The following is an 18,424-nucleotide window of genomic DNA, read 5'->3' as shown; positions in this document are numbered from 1 at the left end:
CCGTCTCTGTCGAGGGCGTCTGTCGACAAAGCTCTCCTCTCGCACACAGGGACAACAACCGCATGTTCAAGAACAGCCCTCACGCCCGACAGATGAAGCAGTCGGTGGTGATGACACCACCTCCCATCCACATCAACGGCCAGGGCAACCGGGAGGTGAGGCCCACCTGGGACATGAACCTGCCCTGGGGAACTAGGGTTTCATATGATAAAACATGTGGAGTGGTTGTAATCCTGTGTGTGTGGTGATTGCTCTGTGTGTGTGGTTGTAACCCTGCGTGTGTGGTGATTACTCTGTGTGTGGTGATTACTCTGTGTGTGTGGTTGTAACTCTGTGTGTGTGGTGATTACTCTGTGTGTGGGGTAATTACTCTGTGTGTGGTGATTACTCTGTGTGTGGTAATTACTCTGTGTGTGTGGTGATTACTCTGTGTGTGGTGATTACACTCTGTGTGGTGATTACTCTGTGTGTGGTGATTACACTCTGTGTGGTGATTACACTCTGTGTGGTGATTACTCTGTGTGTGGTGATTACACTCTGTGTGGTGATTACTCTGTGTGTGGTGATTACACTCTGTGTGGTGATTACTCTGTGTGTGGTGATTACACTCTGTGTGGTGATTACTCTGTGTGTGGTGATTACTCTGTGTGTGGTGATTACTCTGTGTGTGGTGATTACTCTGTGTGTGGTGATTACACTCTGTGTGTGGTTGTAACCCTCCGTGACGTGTGCTCTCAAGCTGCAGCCCTCCGCCCCAGAGAGCGCCCTGAGCTACAACCACCTGAGCCACAGCGTCAGCAGCCATCTGGACTCCTCCCCCGAGAGCAGCGAGACGGGCGCCGATGTCCCCCTCTCACGCAAGGGTAAGAGACTCCGCCCCAACCGTCACTCCCCACGGAGATACAGGAAAAGGGGACGGACGGAGGAAATTAAAGACTTATTTAAAGATTGATGGCTAGGTAGCGTGGAAACCAGTGTTTTGGATTTGAACTGTACCCGAGGAAGAACTGTTGGTATAAGCCGTGTTTGGTCTGGTCAAATCTGATTCAACTCCGCAGAGAGGCAGCAGATCCTGAAAGGCGTCCAAAGCATCGCGGTGAAGGCCGCCCGCCGACGCTCCAAAGCCCTGGAGGTGGACGCCCTCCGGCTGCCCCCTCCCCCCTCGCCCCTGGACCCCAAGAAGCAGAAGAGCAGTCTGTCCCTGAGCGAGGCGCCCCCCAGGGGCCCGGCCCTGCGCTACGGCCGGCAGCCCAGCCCAGAGCTGCGACACGCCACCTCTGACGACAATCTGTCCAGCAGCACCGGCGAGGGCCCCGGGCCCCAGGGCCCCTGGACACGCCCGCGCCACCGCGCCCAACCCGCCCCCAAGATCCCCACCCCCCGGGATCAGGATTTCGAAACCCGTCGCAGGAAGAGGCGTTCCCGCTCGTTCGAGGTCACCGGCCAGGCGGTGAGTGTTTGTTTTTTGATCCACTGGCTGATGTCATTGGCTTTGGATTGTGAACTACAGTTCCCTATGGGCAAACTAAACTTAACGCGTATACTATTTGAATCCCCCAGTTGCCTCAGTCAAAGACCACTACTGCACAACGGTTCCGCCCTCTGGACAGTACATCAGACCCCCACCTCCACATCAACGGCCAGCCCCAAGCCCCCCTGCTCCGCCCTCAGCACAGGGGGGTCCCTCCTCTCACCAAAGTCCGGCTGCCCCACAACAGCCAGCAAACAGGTCAGGCAGCCTTCACCATCTCATAACAGACTAATAAATGATAGATAACGGTTGTCTTAAGATGCCTCCATGCCGGTCTGGTGGTATGTCGGGAGTCAGGTGGCTGAGCGGTTAGGGAAGCGGGCTAGTAATCAGAAGGTTGCCAGTTCGATTCCCGGCTGTGCCAAATGACGTTGTGTCCTTGGGCAAGGCACTTCACCCTACTTGCCTCGGGGAGAATGTCCCTGTACTTACTGTAAGTCGCTCTGGATAAGAGCGTCTGCTAAATGACTAAATGTAAATGTAAATGTATGTCGAGCTCTCTTGGACTAAGCAGAGCTGTGGCTTATTGTCCGTCCAGTGCTGGAGTTTGGTCTAACGCTTGGCTTGTCTTTTTCAGAGGCCTCCCCACTGGCTCACACAAGCACCCTTAAGCGTGTATCCCAGCTCAGGCAGCCTCTGCTCTACATCACCACCACGGGGGCCGGGGGCCAGCGCACACGCAGGCACTGAAGACCTGGGAGGCAGCCCAACACCAGCACTGATCTGAGCCTGGAGGGAAATTCGCTGACTTCTCCCTTCCTCAGAGCTTGTTTTCTGGGCAGGGAGGTCTAGGATGAGCCCCTCGTTCTACATCACCGACAGAGGGAGAACCGGGAGTGTGATCTGCCTAATGGAACCCCCCCCCTCCTCCCCTTATGCCTTGGGCTGATCACAGAGACTCACCAATAGAAAGCGTAAAGACAGTATGACCTCATCATGGGCCACGTGTGTATGCCTGACTGTCCTACATGTGTTTTTCTCTGGTCAGTACACCCTGTAGATGACCCACTCCCCCCCATGCTTCTAAGAATGACCTGCAGGACCTGTAGTTGATTAAAGATAGCTTGGGGACGAAAGTCAATGCTTTTCATGAACTACAATGTGTCAATGTTATGTCAAGCTACTGAGTGGATTTGTTAGAAATGTTAACACTGTAATCTTCAAAGACACCATTGTGTTGTGTGAGTCAGTTGAACTAACAAGACAGGGGTTCATCTAACCTACCTTAGACCCAGCCTTATCTGAAGAGGAGTGACAGAGAAGGCAGTGAATGTAATTGCACATTTGATGTGATAAACCAATACTGACATTTGTCATACCATACCATTGTATTGTATTTGAGGGGGGTTCAATATCAAAATCACCAAATGAGGTTACTTCTGTATTCAGCTTGAGTTTGATACATTTTGCTTTGGAACCTGTGAAAGTCTTTATGCCTTTTGTCACCCAGACATGATTTTTTAAGTCCATGTCTTGCTCTAGTAGTGTCGGGCATAACAGCACTACAAAATGCATTCCCAACTGTAGATTGTATTTTTAATGATTGACATTGTTCTGCTGCCTTTTCTTTTATGATACATTACCAAAACGTTTGTCTTTGACATTGTTTTCATAATTATAAACACTTTTTTCTATGCTTTATTTTGTACATTTTTTATTTGTACCCAAATAAAATTGTCATGAAATCCGGGGGTTGTGATGCATGTGTATGTGTGATGTATTTGTAAGATTGATAGAATATGCCTTTATTCTACTGATGCTACGCTACACTGTGGGCCACAGTATTCATATACCAATATACTGTATATATATATATATATATATTGCCTATATATCAACCAACATACAGTATATCAACCAGGGGCCTGTACTATGAAGAGAGTTCAACATTCCAGAATGCACATGCACTGTGGGTTGTGCAGAGGCTATAGGACAGGGCCCGAAGCAGAAGCCATACCTACAGAAATCTCCTTCCATGGCTCTGGTTATATGGTTAAAGCTAATGCCATATGCGCTATAACTACACCGATTTAAGACATTTAAGATGTTTTTGAAACGTGTTGTTTACATTTTAAGTGTATTTAAGGCATGCAACTATTACTTACATGTGTACATTTATGAAATGTATCGTTTATACTTGACACTATATGTATTTTGATACATTGTTGAAAAGCATTAAAAAAAAACTAGAAGGACCTTTATTCTGAAGCTGACTTCACGTAAATTGTTGGATAAGGAAGTGAATGAGCTGACAACAGATCATTGCGATAAACACATGACATTCTTATGCCTACTTTCGCAAAGATGAAATATTGATATTTTTTATCTCGAACGTTGACATTAACTTGTCATACTGTAACAGCAATATTTGACCGCTATACGCTATACTGAGACGCCAAATTACACAAGGTAATTCCAATTTGAATGTTGTACGCTCCGTAACACTTCCGCCATGGCCAGCATAGTTCCGAGTGTTTCCGACTTGGTGGCGGAGGCTCGGAGTGTGTTCGAGCAGAACTTCGGGGGAGATGGTCCGGAGGTGGCGGTGTGCGCTCCTGGGAGGGTTAACCTGATAGGGGAACACACTGACTACAACCAAGGATTCGTCTTGCCGATGGTGAGACGAAAGGCGCAAGTGCTCCCACGGATGGAGGATCACTGGTTGTCGATTTGAACATTTGAGAAGTTGATGACGTTGACGTTGTACACACTGGGATTATTTCCAATTAAATTCAGTTTGCCCAGATCATTCAAAATGTGCACACGCACACTGCTCAAATCACCTCTCCCTCCGTCCATCCATCTCTCCTTCCTCTCTCCCTCTCTCAGGCTCTGCCTCTGGTGACAGTGGTGGTGGGCAGTCGGACCCCTGGCCAGAGCGTCACCATAGTAACGGCAGAGAAGGATGTGGAGGAGCCCAGGAGGGTGACCTTTGACCTCCCCAAACCGGGGGAAGTTCTGTCTCCTGGGAAACCCAGCTGGGCCAACTATGTGAAGGGAGTTGTGCAGCATTACAGAGGTAAAAATACAAAATTATTCAATTCTTGTAGCGCAGAATTGTAATATCAAACCACACTGTCATCATCAGAATCAGAAAGTGATTTATTGCCAAGTACATTTTCACATACACCAAGGAATTTGCTCTGGTGATGTTGGTGCAGACAATAAACATAAAGTAAAATATATATAAAGAAAGAAGTACTGTGGTGAGGCTATATATAAAATATACAATTTTTACAGTAACAAAAAAAAAAGTTAATAGCTGTCAACCGGAACATCGTTGTGATTCTTATGGTCTAAATCTCCTTTATTACACTCATCCACCTCTCTACCCCCTTTACTCTCTTCCTGCTTCTTTTCTCCCCCTCTCTCTCATCCTCTCCTCTGACTCCCCCCCACAGCTCCAGGTCTCCCAGGCTTCAGGGCAGTGGTAGCCAGCAGCGTTCCTCTGGGTGGAGGTTTGTCCAGCTCTGCCTCTCTGGAGGTGGCTGTGTACACCTTCCTCCAGCAGCTCTGTCCAGGTGGGAGCCCCCGACACACCCTGGGGTTCAGACTGTAACTGTTACATATTACTGTACATGATCACCCTTAATCACAACCCTAAAGCTTAACACTTCTCCTCCACTCCTCCCCTGCACCCCTCCTCCCCACTTTCCCTCCTACCACTTTCCCTCCCATCTTCCCTCCTCCCCTCCTCCCTCCTCCCCTCCTCCCTCCTCCACTCCACTCCTCCCCTCCACTCCTCCCCTCCACTCCTCCCCTCCACCCCTCCTCCCCACTTTCCCTCCTACCACTTTCCCTCCCATCTTCCCTCCTCCCCTCCTCCACTCCTCCCCTCCACCCCTCCTCCCCACTTTTCCTCCTCCCCACTTTCCCTCCTCCCCACTTTCCCTCCCCTCTTCCCTCCCCTCTTCCCTCCTCCCTCTTCCCCTCCTCTCCTCCTCCCCTCTTCCCTCCTCCCCACCTCCCTCTCCACCTCCCTCCTCTCCTCCTCAGATGACGGGGACAAGGTGGCGAAGGCGGTGGCATGCCAGCAGGCAGAACACAGCCATGCCGGTGTCCCCTGTGGCATCATGGACCAGTTTGTGTCTGTCCTGGGACAGGAGGGTCACGCTCTGCTCATAGACTGCAGGTGGGCCCAGGCAGTCTCTCAGGATGCTGGCTGTACCGGAAAGCTCCACTACTCATGTGTTCTTTGTTATTGTATGGAATGTGATTTACTGTGGTATGTTTTAACATTCCTGTGGAGCCAAAGGTAAATGTACACATTTGTGGACAATAAAGATGGAATTATATTAAACTTACTCATTTAGCAGATGATTTATCTAAAACATCCTTGGAAAGAAGTATTATTCTATTTCATGATTTACTTTTTAGATGTACTATTTATTATTTACGGTTTATTCCCTGCCTGGTAACATTCGAGCTATCTTCATTGACCCAGTGTGAACTACCTATCTAGTTGACCAGTAACAGATGACACAAACTTCCTGTTGTTTTGCTGTCTCACTTCCTGTCTCTGTCCCAGGTCTCTAGAGGCGACCCTTGTACCCCTGGCTGACCCCGCCCTGGTCATCCTCATCACCAACTCTAACGTCAAGCACTCCCTGACGGGCAGCGAGTACCCGGACAGACGACGGCAGTGTGAGCAGGCTGCCGCCATCTTGGGAAAGGCCAGTCTCAGGGACGCCACACTGAAGGATCTGGAGGGTGAGAACGAACGAGGGAACAACGGGAGGGGGAAGGAGGGAGAGGAGAGGAGAGGAAGAGGATGAGTAGAGGAAGTGGAGGAAGAAAGAGGAGGAGGAGGTGGAACAGGAAGAGGAGGAGGTGGACGAGGGATAGAATGAGGAGAAGAGGTCAACAAGAACCAGGAAGTGGTGAACAGGGGAACAGATGACTTGAAAGTTATAAGTTGATTCTACCCCCATCTTGTTGATTTCCGAGTGGTCAGTGGGGTTGTATTCTCCTCAGGTCTCCTCCAGAGACAGCTGTCGCGAAACGAGGAAGTGTATTTTTAATCTGGGCTCTGCCGTGTCTGTTTGTCGGGGTTCTTATTTTTCCTCCCATTGTTGCAGACGCCAGAGCCCGCCTGGACGAGGTCTCCTGGCGCAGGGCGCGTCACGTCATCGAGGAGATAGAGCGCACCGCCCGGGCCGCCGACGCCCTGAAGAGAGGGGCCTACCGGGAGTTCGGCACACTCATGGTGGAGAGTCACAACTCCCTGAGGTACGGAGCACTACTGAACGTGACGGTACTGAACGCCACTGAACACAACGGTACTGAAAGCTACTGAACACAACGGTACTGAATGCTGCTGAACACAACTGTATTGAACACAACTGCCGAACACAACAGAACTGAACATGACAGCATGACATGCATCAAAGGAAAAACACACAATTTTTCTCTTAAAATACCCTGTGTATTTTTTTAAGGGGATTTTCACAGTACAGCTTCCTTTTAGCTATTAATAAGTACAGAAACTGCAATGAAAATAAAAACTAAAGACATTAGAAAACAGGCATGGCTTAAAAACGAAACCTCAACTAACAAAGAATGTAGGAATTGAAACAGAAACCACATTTAAATGAGACAAATAATAATAAGACAATAACCTTGGTTGAGAGCTGCTGTTCTGAGTGTGTCCCTGTCCCCTGTGTGCTGTGTGCTGTGTTTAGGGACCTGTATGAGGTGAGCTGCCCAGAGCTGGACCAGCTGGTGGGGGCAGCAATGCAGGTGGAGGGGGTGTTTGGGAGCAGGATGACTGGAGGTGGCTTTGGTGGCTGCACTGTCACACTGCTGGAGGCCAGCGCCATAGACAACACCATGCAGCATATACAGGTGGGAACGTAAACACACACACACACAAGACAACACCATGCAGCATATACAGGTGGGAACGTAAACACACACACACAAGACAACACCATGCAGCATATACAGGTGGGAAAGTAAACACACACACACACAAGACAACACCATGCAGCATATACAGGTGGGAATGTAAACAGACACACACCAGGCAGAAACACACTGCTAGAGGCCGGCACCATCGTCAACACCATGCAGCCATGCAGGTAGGAATGTATACAGACAAGCACACACACACAGTACCTTAGAGGAAGTAGGGTGTGTACTTGCTAGCTGTGGCAGTTGACTGTGGTTAAACAAAACAGACGTTATCTATGCAGTATGGAACTGTGAGTGTGTGACTTAAAGATCCTGTTTATTGTAGTTTTGCAGCTAATTTGATCACATGCTTTTTTTAATAGCTTTAGCTGTATTTTCAATAGGAAGTGTCAGCCTGTGTCTGACCCGGACAGTTTCGGAGAAAAAGAGAGGAAAGAGAAAGAGCGAGAGAAAGAGTTTTGAGTGTCTGCGACCAGGGGGTACGAGTTGCGAATCAAAGCGAGCTCTGTCGAGCTCTGGTCCAGAAGGGTACGTTTATTAGCATGCAAGTCTGGTCACAGGGGCCCTCTCTCCCTCTCTCTCGCTCAGTCAGTCCACTGAAACGCGAGCAGCTGGCTCACACAATAGGCCCAGGCCACTGACATCCACCACAGTCCTAGACATTTTCTACTCCACTCCCCAGAGCAACTTGAGCTACACTGTCCAGCACACCTGGAAATGACTCCCCCCCCTCCCTCTCTCTCTTTTTAATTATTCACAAGCAATTGTTATTGAGATAGACAGAACTTGTTTTCGAGCGAGACAAACACAGAATTTGTCTTCTTTTTTTTTTTTCAACTACCCCGTATCCCCTGGTTACCACTCTGCCTCAGCGCCCCGCAAAAGAAAAGATTCCCCCCGGAACACAAAAGGAACCTGCGGAACTTTTGGAACTCCTCTCCAACTCTCAGAGTTCCATTCCGGAAAGATCCATTTCCCCCACAGGAACACCTAGAGGAGATCCAGGCTGCGCCACAGACCAACACAGGATCACCCGGTGGATCCCAAGACCAGATCAGCTGATCCACCACGTAAACCAAACCAACCGCTCGTCTCACCAGTCTAAGAAGAGGGAACAATGCTGAGTCTCAACTCCCCGGACCGTAACCGTGACGACACCGTTACCGGGCCTTCCCTTCGGGACCCGGTGGCGTTAAACGTGGGCGGGGAGCTGTACAGCACCACCCTGGACACCCTGACCCGCTGCAGGGAGTCCATGCTGGGGGCCATGTTCACCGGGCAGATCTCCTCGCTCCGGGACCGGCAGGGGAACGTGTTCATCGACCGGGACGGGAGATTGTTCCGGTACGTTCTGAACTTCCTGCGCTCCGGCTCGCTGGACCTGCCGCGGGGCTTCTCTGAGCTGGCGCTGCTCCGCAGGGAGGCGGACTTCTACCAGATACGCCCCCTGCTGGAGGAGGTGCGCCGCTACGAGGAGGCCCGGCCGCTCTGCGAGGGAGGGGGCCCGCCGGGGGCCATGCTGCTGGTGGAGGTGGACTGTAAGGTGTGTCTGTGTGTGTGTGTGTGTGTCTGTGTGTGTATGTGTGTGTGTGTGGTTTTCTGTGTGTGTGTGTGTCCGTGTGTGTGTCTGTGTGTGTCTGTGTGTGTGTCTGAGTGTGTGTGTGTCTGTGTGTGTGTGTGTGTCTGAGTGTGTGTGTGTCTGTGTGTGTGTGTGTGTGTGTGTGTGTGTGTGTGTGTGTCTGTGTGTGTCTGAGTGTGTGTGTGGTTGGGGGCAGGGACTGGTTTCTACCAGTTGTGTGCGTGTGTACAGAGGATGGATTGGTCAGGGGGTGTATATACAGTACTTTGCAAAAAGTCTTAGCCAACCAAGATTTTTTACATGAATATTGTCTTGAATATCAATGTCTTTGTTTTCTGTGTTTGTGTGGCAGTATGAAAGTGCAATATTGAGAAAATATTTGCTGAGCCATTTCATTCTTTCGTGAAGCATTTTTGCGATACTTTTTGTAATACTGTATGTAATTGTAGTCACCCTTTATTTACCCAGGAAGGGCTGATGGGTATTTGATTCTGGCCTCGCTCAGCTCACGGTCAGCGTGTGTGCGTCTCCTTCCAGGTGCGCGTTCTCCACTTCAACCTGCGCCGAGGGGCCGGGAACTACGAGCTTTGCACGTGCTCAGTGCGGGTTCTGACTGCAGAGCTTTTCTGCACCTGGCGGGCCTTCCTGCTCCTGCTCTGTGGACGCTTGTCCTACTGGACTCCCCAGGGTCTCAGTGCCCCCCAGTTGGCCGAGCCCAGGCAGAACCGGGTGAGGCTGGAGTGGGTCCCCAGACCAGAGGAGCTGCCCCAGGATCAGTACAACAAGCTGCGATACCGAGGCCTCATTGTCACCGACCCGGAAACATCGCAGACCCACCCTGGAGGGCCCTGCGATGTCATCAGTGAGCGCCGAGGCCCCTGTGAGGTCACAGACACGCGCTGCTTCGTGGAGGAGCTGCTGACAGTGTCGCTGGCCGAGGGGTTCAGGGTGGAGTCGGTAACCCCTGACCCCGCGGATATTCTGAACTGCAGTTCGCTCCGTCTCGTCCGCAGCTGATTGGATCGTCTCGCTAGATGGGAACAACTGGAACACAGTTTGATTAGGCCTCCCTTCCTCTTTTTCCTCCGCGTCTCCCCTCCTCCCCACCAACCAGCTAGGACTTACAGTTACTCACACTGAGGACTTATAAGACTTACCGTTAGCATTCATCCAAGTCCTTTAACTCTTGACAAAACAACACTAAAAGTTACTCAAGTTTTCATGAGCTGTATCTTTTTTGTACGTTTATTTTTGACATACACTAATACAATATTCAGAAAAATATCAGACGTTCACAGAAGTGTGTTTTTGTATTTTTCGAAACATCCACGCGATCAGTGTAGTGGCAGACTTTGTCGGACACTTCCTGGCATTAGTATAGAGAGAGAGAGGTTATTCCATATGAGAAAGAGAAGCGCCCTACTTCATTGTCTTTCTCAGACAAGCTTGTTTCGGGGTTTTGGGGGGAGGGCGGGGGGTGAAGGCTAATTTTAGAAAAAGGGGGAAGGAGTGAAGCAGGAAGTTTGTGAGTGGAAGAGATGAGCATCGTAAAGGAAAGGTTTGTGGTTGTGAACCAAAACCCAAATGTTCTTCCTTTTTCCCCTTCCTCTGGCTGGGTCCTCCACTTCCTGTCCGAGCCTGATCCAGCTTGATCCAGTTTATCCATTTGGCAGACACTTCTTTACAAAGCGACGTACAATTGGTGCATGTAGACAGAACAGACAAAGGTCTAACAGGGTTTCTGTGGTTAGAGTCGAGGAACGGTGTGTATTCACGAGCCCTATCGCAAAGTAACCACATCTTAGCTACCAGTTGTTTACCACTCCCTGAGTATTGGTGGCTGGTTACTATCCAATGAGATGACAGGGACATCAGTGACTCACTTGTCACCACTGTAGGATGCTTCGTGGGATGGATAGAACTCAGTTATTGGAGCTTTTGACTGCAAATCAAGAGGTGAAAAGGGTGATGAAAGGGTCTCCCAAATGAACACTTTATTATTATTTTTTATATTATTATTATACAAGTTCAGATGTCTCCATCAGTGACATTAGTCACCATTAGTGATTTCCAATTCAAGATATCCCTTCAGACAATTGCATATCAATTATTCACTACAAAGTCCTACCTAGCATGTTAGAGTTCTATTTTTGTAATGAGAAACTCTGGCTCTGTGTTTGTCTCTACAGGAGCAATACGGTGGATCTCCGACCTTCTACATCACTACTCCCTCCGCTGGAGCCAGGATCGTCAGTCTTTGAAGCAACATGTACACAATTTCACGTTACAAACTTGATTGAAACTTGAATTATTAACACGCAACATTCCTGTTGTTGAATTGTATCATACTGACATCTGTATTATAATTGTTGCTAATTTTATGTGACATATAACATGTTTTAATGAGTGAAATTGTACACTGGGTGAAATTAGGTCAGCTTCTAACAGCTTCCAAATGTGTCATTTGTCACAGTGACTAAAATGACTAAATGTAAATGTAAACAGTCTGCGATGTGCCTTTATCCATCATGTTGCTGTAAAAGAAGTCAAACCAATAAATATAATATGTAAAATATGCATTTATTCAATTGCAACTGTTATTTGTATAATAACAAATAGCATTAACTAGCCTACTTTTTTAACTTGAACACATGCCAAATAAAACATTAAAAAAAACACTTTTTAACTTAACGTTGAACTTGATTCAAGAATCAATAAATAGTCAAATCAAGTACCAAATAGATATTCGTTATTATTTTCAAATTGACTTTGAATTGAATTATAAATTATAGTAGACCTCAAAAAGGAGATACCCCCATTGTTATTGGTTAACCTAGTATAATATGACAGACCTATGGACAGACCATATTAACTCTATGGGACAGACATATTGAATGATTAGCTAGCTATCCCGGAAATGTTTTTTTTTCGTCGGGAGGCGGAGTCAGCAAAGGTAGCATGAGCCAGTCAACTTGCGTTCAGAGTGTAGACCCATTGATTTGTCCAGGAAACATCGAGGGCGAATGCGCTGTATTGGTTAGCAAAGGGAACTGGGCTTGCATTTAAACGAATCTACAATATCAGCTCGGTGAACATCGCAGCGGTACTAGTTTTGAACTGGTTTTAGGAGAGTGACCCATCAAAACTGGACATCAACCAAGCCCGGGTGAACTAGCGGGCACAAACTGGACACAGCCGGGGCAACGACCGTTTCGAGTCAGGTGAGAGTCGGGCCCGACTCTTCACTTCAGTGTTTGGCTCTACAGGTGTTGTTAACAATATCTGACTAGCTAGCTAACAAGTTCGCAGACATTTGTAGTTGATGGTCATGTTGAGAAGCGCAATCTAAATCCGAAAAGCTGAATCTTAAGTTATAATCAACTCTTAACAACGTTGGAATAGATGTTGTTGGCAGCAGCATCCGACTACGAATATCATGGTTAGCTAACTGTGGGTGTAGCTTGCTAATTCTAGCTGTGCTAGCATAAGCTGGCAGATTCCAACGACATGCTAAAGCTAAAGTAGCACTAGCTCGTTAACTCAATACAGCAGCAGACTGCCAATCTGAATACTTTATTCAGTGCCAGAAAGTGTGAGCTAGGTAGCTCTATAGTTAGCACTGAGTTAAGTCGTGTGTGAGTACTATGGACGTTACGACAAAGACAGTTTAGGTGCCGCTATATCTAGCAATAATTAAGCTAATTCGAGCCATTTAGCTGGCTAACTTATTGTTAAGTCATTTAGGTTCAGGGCCATATAAACCGGCAAATTAACAAATCGCGTTTTCAGCGCTCCACCCAAGCCGATCGATATGGCACCATGTGAAACGTAAACATTTGGCATCAGGAAAGAAGAGTCCGGTCTGGATCAAGGTGTGTCTCTACAACGGTGTCGGATTCATCAATGAGTAATTGTCTCTGTGTTTGGGGAGGGGGGCGTGGGGGCTTTGCGGCTAGATCCGTCACACCGGTTTTTCCAGTTTCGGAGCGAAATCATGTCCAAAACAACAATAACCTTGTACCCTAGCAGCATACAAAGTTAGGTGATTGACTCCTGCGTTCCTTTTTACCCGGTGTGATCTACATCATACGGACGAGTCGATTCTGTACAGTCATGTGTTTGCTCTTCGGGAGAACCTATGCAAACAACCCGAGAACCTATGCAAACAACCCGTAATCTATCTGACTCACTATTCGAGGCTGGCCGTTATTATATCTGAAAGGCAGGTGGCAGGTAACTAACGGCTCCCAGACTGTGAGAGAGAAATGAAGTTAGCCGTAGCCAACTTCTGGACATGCAAACGTTGAAGGACGATGTGCTCCTGACTCTCCCGTCCCCACCTGCATCTGTGCCCAGTCGAACAAAAAGTCATTGTGCTCGACAACAAACACTTCTTTTGTTACAGCTGGGACCTGCCATAGTCCACCTGAAACTGTTCTCACAAAGGAGAAGCTTTGCCCCCTCGCAGGAAGAATATTTCGTCTTGACAACGTTTAAAACGGCAAAGCAATATCATTTTGCACATAGCTATCACATTTGAGTAATGCTAATGCAATGGCATCTAATTCTAGATGTGTGTTGAGTTGGTGTTCTCCACTGAGTAGCTATGAGGATAGGTGAAACTCACTTCAACTAAGGTCTCTCTTGTGGCCTTGAGTCCGCAACTCCAGTAGCTTCTGTCATACAATCTTTTGAACTCTCATAAGCGCTAATCAGCTCTTCTGTGCGTGCTATTATGCAGATACGGTGACTTGTTAACCTAGATATTGTGTTGAGTCCCCTGATTCCCCTTTTACATGTGGTAACGTGGAACCAATTATTGCACAAGAGAAGTTATGTGTGGTTAGTTAATAAGACAGTGGAGGAAGTGGCGCCGTGGTAACATTGTTTACCAATTGTGTTTTGTTGGTCAGGCTTTTTAAGAAACGACTGAACATCAAATCCAAGGCCCACACCCAACTGTTTACTATGCTCTGCTTGCTGACTAGTAGGGGACATCTGTATCATGTTTTCATCAGGCATAGTTTTCGGGCTTTAGTATTAGTCTAATCCCGCTAATATTTGATGTCAAGGTTAGGTTTGCTTCTTCTTCGTGATGTTGTGCGCCAGAAGGGGATTTTCGATGTGAGTGTGACAGGAGTCATCATCATCATCATCATCACTGAGAATAGCCCCAGAACATGCTGCTGACAGCACTTCCCTTTCTCAGTCGCTGCATTTGTTTAGGAAGTTTTCACATTTATTTAGCTGACCGTTTTATCCGAAGCGACTTACAGTCCAGGGAGATTTGAACCTGGGACCTTGTGACGTTCAGTCACATGCCCTAACCTCGAGCTATACCGTCAGGGTCATGATGCCGGACAGCCTGCCCTGATGGCCTGCATCGCCTGGTCGATAGCATCATGTCAACTCTGACGGTTTGTTTACTGTAAACAGTTTGTTTACTGTCAGCGATGACATCGGGTCTTAGTGAGGGCTGTTTTTTCTTCTGTTTTGGAGAGGTTTCAGTTGGCTATAGGTGCCTATCTTTTGGGCATCTGTGAAGCTGTCTGTGAAATAGCTTGAAAAAGGGCCCTACAAATAATTTTGATTTCCAGAACATCTCAACCAAGGGCTTATTTCCTTGATTTAGGAAGGTTTGGACAGAACTGAGGGATTCAGCGGGATGGGGATCTGCCGTCTTTCAACAAGCTGTCATTGAAAGACTAACAGAGGACCATGAGGATGTCCTTTACATGGATACAGGAAGTCGACGACTAACTGTAACCTACCTGCATGAAATTAGAGAAGGAAGACAACAGGCAGGCAGGGAGGGAGAGAGAGCTGGAGAGAAAGAGAGAGGGTGTGTGTTGCCACTCCCTTACTCATAAGTGTTGTCATAATCACAAGCCACGCTGGCACACACCTTGGCTGTCTTTGGCTCTTGGTTGCTTTCTGTAGTCACTTGGCCGGTTGTCTCTCTATCTCTCTCTGTGTGTGTGTGTGTGAACACGGTGAGGGTACAGCACTCAGCCCTCAACACTGCACTCCTCCACTGGAAGACGCCGTTTGTTTTGACTCATCTGCCCGTTTACAGGGGAGGTGCTCATGAGCACGACTCCCATCATGCTTTTTAGTTTGTTCGATTTCTTTTTTCTTCCTTCTGTTTTCTTCAAGCGCCTGAGACGCTAGTGATTGCATAAGCTTAGGACATAAGTAGCATGTTTGAGATGCCAGGCATTTCCTGGGTAGTCTGTCTGCTGTAGTAGGCTGGCGTGGTTGTTTGGCTGTCGAAGAGGGAGGAGAGTGTGTGTGTGTGTCCGTGTGTGTGTGCGCGATCCAGAACGCTGCCTGTATGGACTCGTCCGTGGCACCTCACTCACCTCTGAAGATTCGCGGCGATGGAATGCCGGGAATTCTGGTGATGTCACAAAACTCCCACGACTCCCATGGATTTCGACACTGGTCGGTTTTCACCACATTCACAACCGCTTCTGGTGGTTTCGGTTCCTGTGGGGGATGATGGGTGGTGCTTGGTGGTAGAGCATTTGAATGCAGATCCGATGCCCCCTCCCCGGACACTCTTAATTCAATTCAGTAATGCTTTATTGGCGAGAATGAGCGAGCCCCTGCTTTTGATCGAATTATTTGCTAAGTGAACACATTGCACATTATTTATGTTTGGTTTGTGTGTGTGCGTGCGTGTGTTCAACTCTTGTACTTGTTGATATTACAGGTGAATATAATGGCTCTAGCTAGCTAGTACTACTTTGGTACACAAATTATCTCACCACTGATCAAATAGTGTGTGTGTGTGTGTGTGTGTACATGAGTCTGTCCATGTGTGCTTACGTGTCCATCCTTCAAGGTCATTGATAAGTTTTGTCCAACTGGAGTTCCTGGCACACTGTTCTGTTTGTTGTTGAGCAGAAGTCGTCCGTATCTTGGGCTTCTTCAGAAAACCATCAGCCGGCCTGCCTGGTCCTGTCAGTGTGCAGGTTGTTTAGAAAACACCTCGGCTGTTAGGGGAGTTTCTAGAATGTTTACCGTGTGGCTCTTCCTGTGGAGGCTGTGCAGTTTGGGAAGTTTCTAGAATGTTTACCATGTGGCTCTGTCTGTGAAGGCTATGCGGTTGAATCAGAAAGGGTTTTATTAGCCATGAAAGTTTGCACAGACAAGGAATGTACTTTGGCAGAAAGGATGGAAGTGCGTGCGTGTGCAACATACAGTATACCACACAATTTCCCACCAAACCTGACTGACTGCAGCCCTGCTTGTGTAATCATTAACAGTACCAGACCCGTCAGGAACTGTCCTGCAATTCACCGTGAGAACACCAGCCCGCACGACCCCTGCTCTCTCAGTACTTTAATGAGTTTTGATGATTTTGTTGAAAGAGGGTTAGGTTTGGGGTTACTGTTCGGGGGGGTGGGGGTCTGGCTGGTCGAGCTTTGTGCCGCGCTGTGTGAAAGCCCAGCGTGAACGCGGAGGAAAGCAGGGCTGTTTCAGCACATGTGGCCGGGCTTCGACCCAGACGAGCACAATACTGGCAGGGCAGGACGCCCGGATGAGGAAACGATCTCGGTGTTTTTGTTTGATGAACTTTCCCCTCCTCGTGTGTGTGCGTGTGACAGAGATATAATGGCACTCACGAGCGTGGTGTGTGTGGGAGTCAGATGAGCGGTTAGGGAGTCGGGCTATTAATCAGAAGGTTGTTGGTTTGATTCCCGGCCATGCCAAAGGACGTTGTGTCCTTGGGCAAGGCACTTCACCCTACTTGCCTCGGGGGAATGTCCCTGTACTTACTGTAAGTCGCTCTGGATAAGAGCGTCTGCTAAATGACTAAAATGTTAAATGTGTGTGTGTGTGTGTGTGTAATGGGGGGGGGGGGGGATTGGCTGAGTTCAGTGGTTAGGGAATCAGGCTATTAATCAGAAGGTTGCCGGTTCTGGCAAGGCACTTCACCCTACTTGCCCGTCTCCTTACTGCAAGTCTTTTTGTATAAGAGCATCAGCTGCATGTAAATGATGGCGTGTGTGTTAATACTCTCATCCTGAGAGCGTGGACGCCGGCAATGTCCGTCTTTCCCCGGGCGACGTTTGTAACCGCGAATGATCCGAGGGGGCGCAGCGAGTCGGGTGCCGCTGTCTAGGGAACCTCTCCCAAAGCCAACAGCAGATGTGGCAGGTGAGGAAGCTGGCCGGTCTGTAGGCGGCAGCGTGTGAGCCCGAGGAGTAACTAACACCGGCCCGACAGAAGCCCTCTCCGGTCTCCTCAGCCGGCCAGGCGCGTGGGTTGGATCAGACGGAATATTATGAATCACGCCTCACGCTGGAGCTCTGTGTCATGTCTCATAAACCCTTCAGGCTTGCCAACTCTCTCCCTGGGATAGCATTTCCATTTGTCAGCCTAAAATATTAATAGAATGGGTTCAAATCATCGGGTATAGTCATCTAGACACGGAATGTCACAGAGGGCGTGACAGATTTCCCCATTTCGGCACCTGTAACCCGCACAAACCCTGTATTTTAACCCTTGTGTTCTCTTCGGGTCATTCTGACCCATCAGTCATTGTTACCCACTGTCGTATTGTGACAACTTTACCGCATACAAAAACAAAGTGAAGCATTTTCTTTTAACCGTCGGGCTGTCTCAGACCCTCCACATTGCGAAGGTTAAAAGAAAATGATTTTTATTTGTTTTTGTATTGGGTAAAATTGGGTAAACACAACGATGCTTCGTTATGAACCTTTGGGTCATGTGACCCGAAGGCAGCACAAGGGTTAACATCCCAAATAGAAAGATAAGCTGCCAGAGAGGACATTTCTTCTGTAGCCTAATAATAATGTGTTCAGAACAACGGTTGCTTTTATCCATAGTGACCGTACAGGGGGGGGGGTTTGAACCTGCAGTCACGGGAAGCTGTTCTCTTCCCATCACGGGTGAAGCCTGTGAGTCCTCAAGCTCAGTGGTTTGGGAGTTTCCTCCAGCGATTAATTGTGGTTTTCTGGTTGTGACAAGTGTTCCGAAGGGGCCGGGATTCTCTGCTTGCATTTTTTTGCCGTTGCTCAACGAGACGAGGCTGGAATTGGGTGGATGAGGCTAGAGGCCGGGGGCCAGGGTTAGGCAGGGGCCAGAGGCGGAGAGCCTGGGGCCGAGGTTGGAACCCAGGGCGGGGGCGGGGCGAGGAGATTTGCGACGGGATGTCGGGTCGATGGGTCCGTCGTGAGAACCACAGGGTTCGGTCTGTCACGTCGGCAAGGAAACGTGTCCAAGGTGCCTTTTCTCTCTCCCCCTAATCCTTCATCCCTCTCCTCTCATCCCTCCCCCCTTATCGTTCCCTTCTTTTCTCTGAAGTGGCCTCTTTAGAAACAACTTCTCTGTAACAGGTGGTTTCATCAGCTGTGTGTGTGTCTGTGTGC

At 48.5% G+C, this 18,424-nt stretch overlaps 4 protein-coding genes across 11 annotated transcripts in view; all 4 read left to right on the top strand.

Annotated features, from left to right (window-relative positions):
- The window catches only part of kif19 (kinesin family member 19), a 30,623-nt gene extending 27,420 nt beyond the window's left edge, over positions 1–3,203 (top strand). Inside the window, exons 17-21 of one of the 2 annotated variants that reach the window (XM_062475301.1) lie at positions 50–155; positions 740–863; positions 1,059–1,450; positions 1,561–1,729; positions 2,109–3,203. In XM_062475301.1, the coding sequence (XP_062331285.1) occupies positions 50–155; positions 740–863; positions 1,059–1,450; positions 1,561–1,729; positions 2,109–2,221 (904 nt within the window). In that variant the 3' untranslated portion in view covers positions 2,222–3,203. The remainder of the gene's footprint in view (positions 1–49; positions 156–739; positions 864–1,058; positions 1,451–1,560; positions 1,730–2,108) is intronic. The other variant, XM_062475300.1, reaches the window with a different exon arrangement.
- Positions 3,204–3,757: 554 nt separating this feature from the next.
- On the top strand, positions 3,758–11,665 carry galk1 (galactokinase 1). 3 transcript variants are annotated; one of them, XM_062475097.1, is made up of 8 exons: positions 3,758–4,148; positions 4,361–4,550; positions 4,933–5,052; positions 5,528–5,663; positions 6,060–6,241; positions 6,610–6,760; positions 7,213–7,375; positions 8,317–8,568. In XM_062475097.1, exons 1-8 carry the CDS (start codon positions 3,984–3,986, stop codon positions 8,566–8,568), a joined length of 1,359 nt encoding a protein of 452 aa, XP_062331081.1. In that variant the 5' UTR covers positions 3,758–3,983. The 3 variants fall into 3 exon arrangements, with proteins under 3 accessions (XP_062331081.1, XP_062331082.1, XP_062331083.1); XM_062475098.1 differs by lacking the exon at positions 8,317–8,568 and adding an exon at positions 11,213–11,665 and having other exon boundaries at positions 3,760–4,148; XM_062475099.1 differs by lacking the exon at positions 8,317–8,568 and adding an exon at positions 7,828–7,985 and having other exon boundaries at positions 3,760–4,148.
- Positions 8,562–10,026, top strand: LOC134031473 (BTB/POZ domain-containing protein KCTD21-like). Its single transcript, XM_062475100.1, has 2 exons — positions 8,562–8,982; positions 9,561–10,026. The coding sequence occupies exons 1-2, from the start codon at positions 8,562–8,564 to the stop codon at positions 9,887–9,889; spliced, it is 750 nt and encodes a 249-aa protein (XP_062331084.1). The 3' UTR covers positions 9,890–10,026.
- A 324-nt stretch (positions 11,666–11,989) lies between the features above and the next one.
- The window catches only part of llgl2 (LLGL scribble cell polarity complex component 2), a 26,820-nt gene continuing 20,385 nt past the window's right edge, over positions 11,990–18,424 (top strand). For all 5 annotated transcript variants that reach the window (XM_062474399.1, XM_062474397.1, XM_062474398.1 and 2 more), the window contains exon 1: positions 11,990–12,244. The gene's annotated coding sequence lies outside the window, so the exon portion shown is untranslated. The remainder of the gene's footprint in view (positions 12,245–18,424) is intronic.

The sequence above is a fragment of the Osmerus eperlanus genome, chromosome 12 (genome assembly GCF_963692335.1).
Source record: "Osmerus eperlanus chromosome 12, fOsmEpe2.1, whole genome shotgun sequence".
NCBI lineage: Eukaryota > Metazoa > Chordata > Actinopteri > Osmeriformes > Osmeridae > Osmerus > Osmerus eperlanus.
Note: the sequence above shows the minus strand (reverse complement) of the source record. Positions and strands in the feature narration are given on the sequence as shown.

What these genes read in the sequence shown, in the direction of transcription:
- galk1 (XM_062475097.1), top strand. Translation starts at nt 3,984, where the DNA reads ATGGCCAGCATAGTTCCGAGTGTTTCCGACTTGGTGGCGGAGGCTCGG. An exon ending in AGTTGTGCAGCATTACAGAG is followed by an intron (nt 4,551 to 4,932) that starts GTAAAAATACAA and finishes TCCCCCCCACAG; the next exon opens with CTCCAGGTCTCCCAGGCTTC. An exon ending in GAGAGTCACAACTCCCTGAG is followed by an intron (nt 6,761 to 7,212) that starts GTACGGAGCACT and finishes TGCTGTGTTTAG; the next exon opens with GGACCTGTATGAGGTGAGCT.
- LOC134031473 (XM_062475100.1), top strand. Translation starts at nt 8,562, where the DNA reads ATGCTGAGTCTCAACTCCCCGGACCGTAACCGTGACGACACCGTTACC. An exon ending in GCTGCTGGTGGAGGTGGACT is followed by an intron (nt 8,983 to 9,560) that starts GTAAGGTGTGTC and finishes GTCTCCTTCCAG; the next exon opens with GTGCGCGTTCTCCACTTCAA.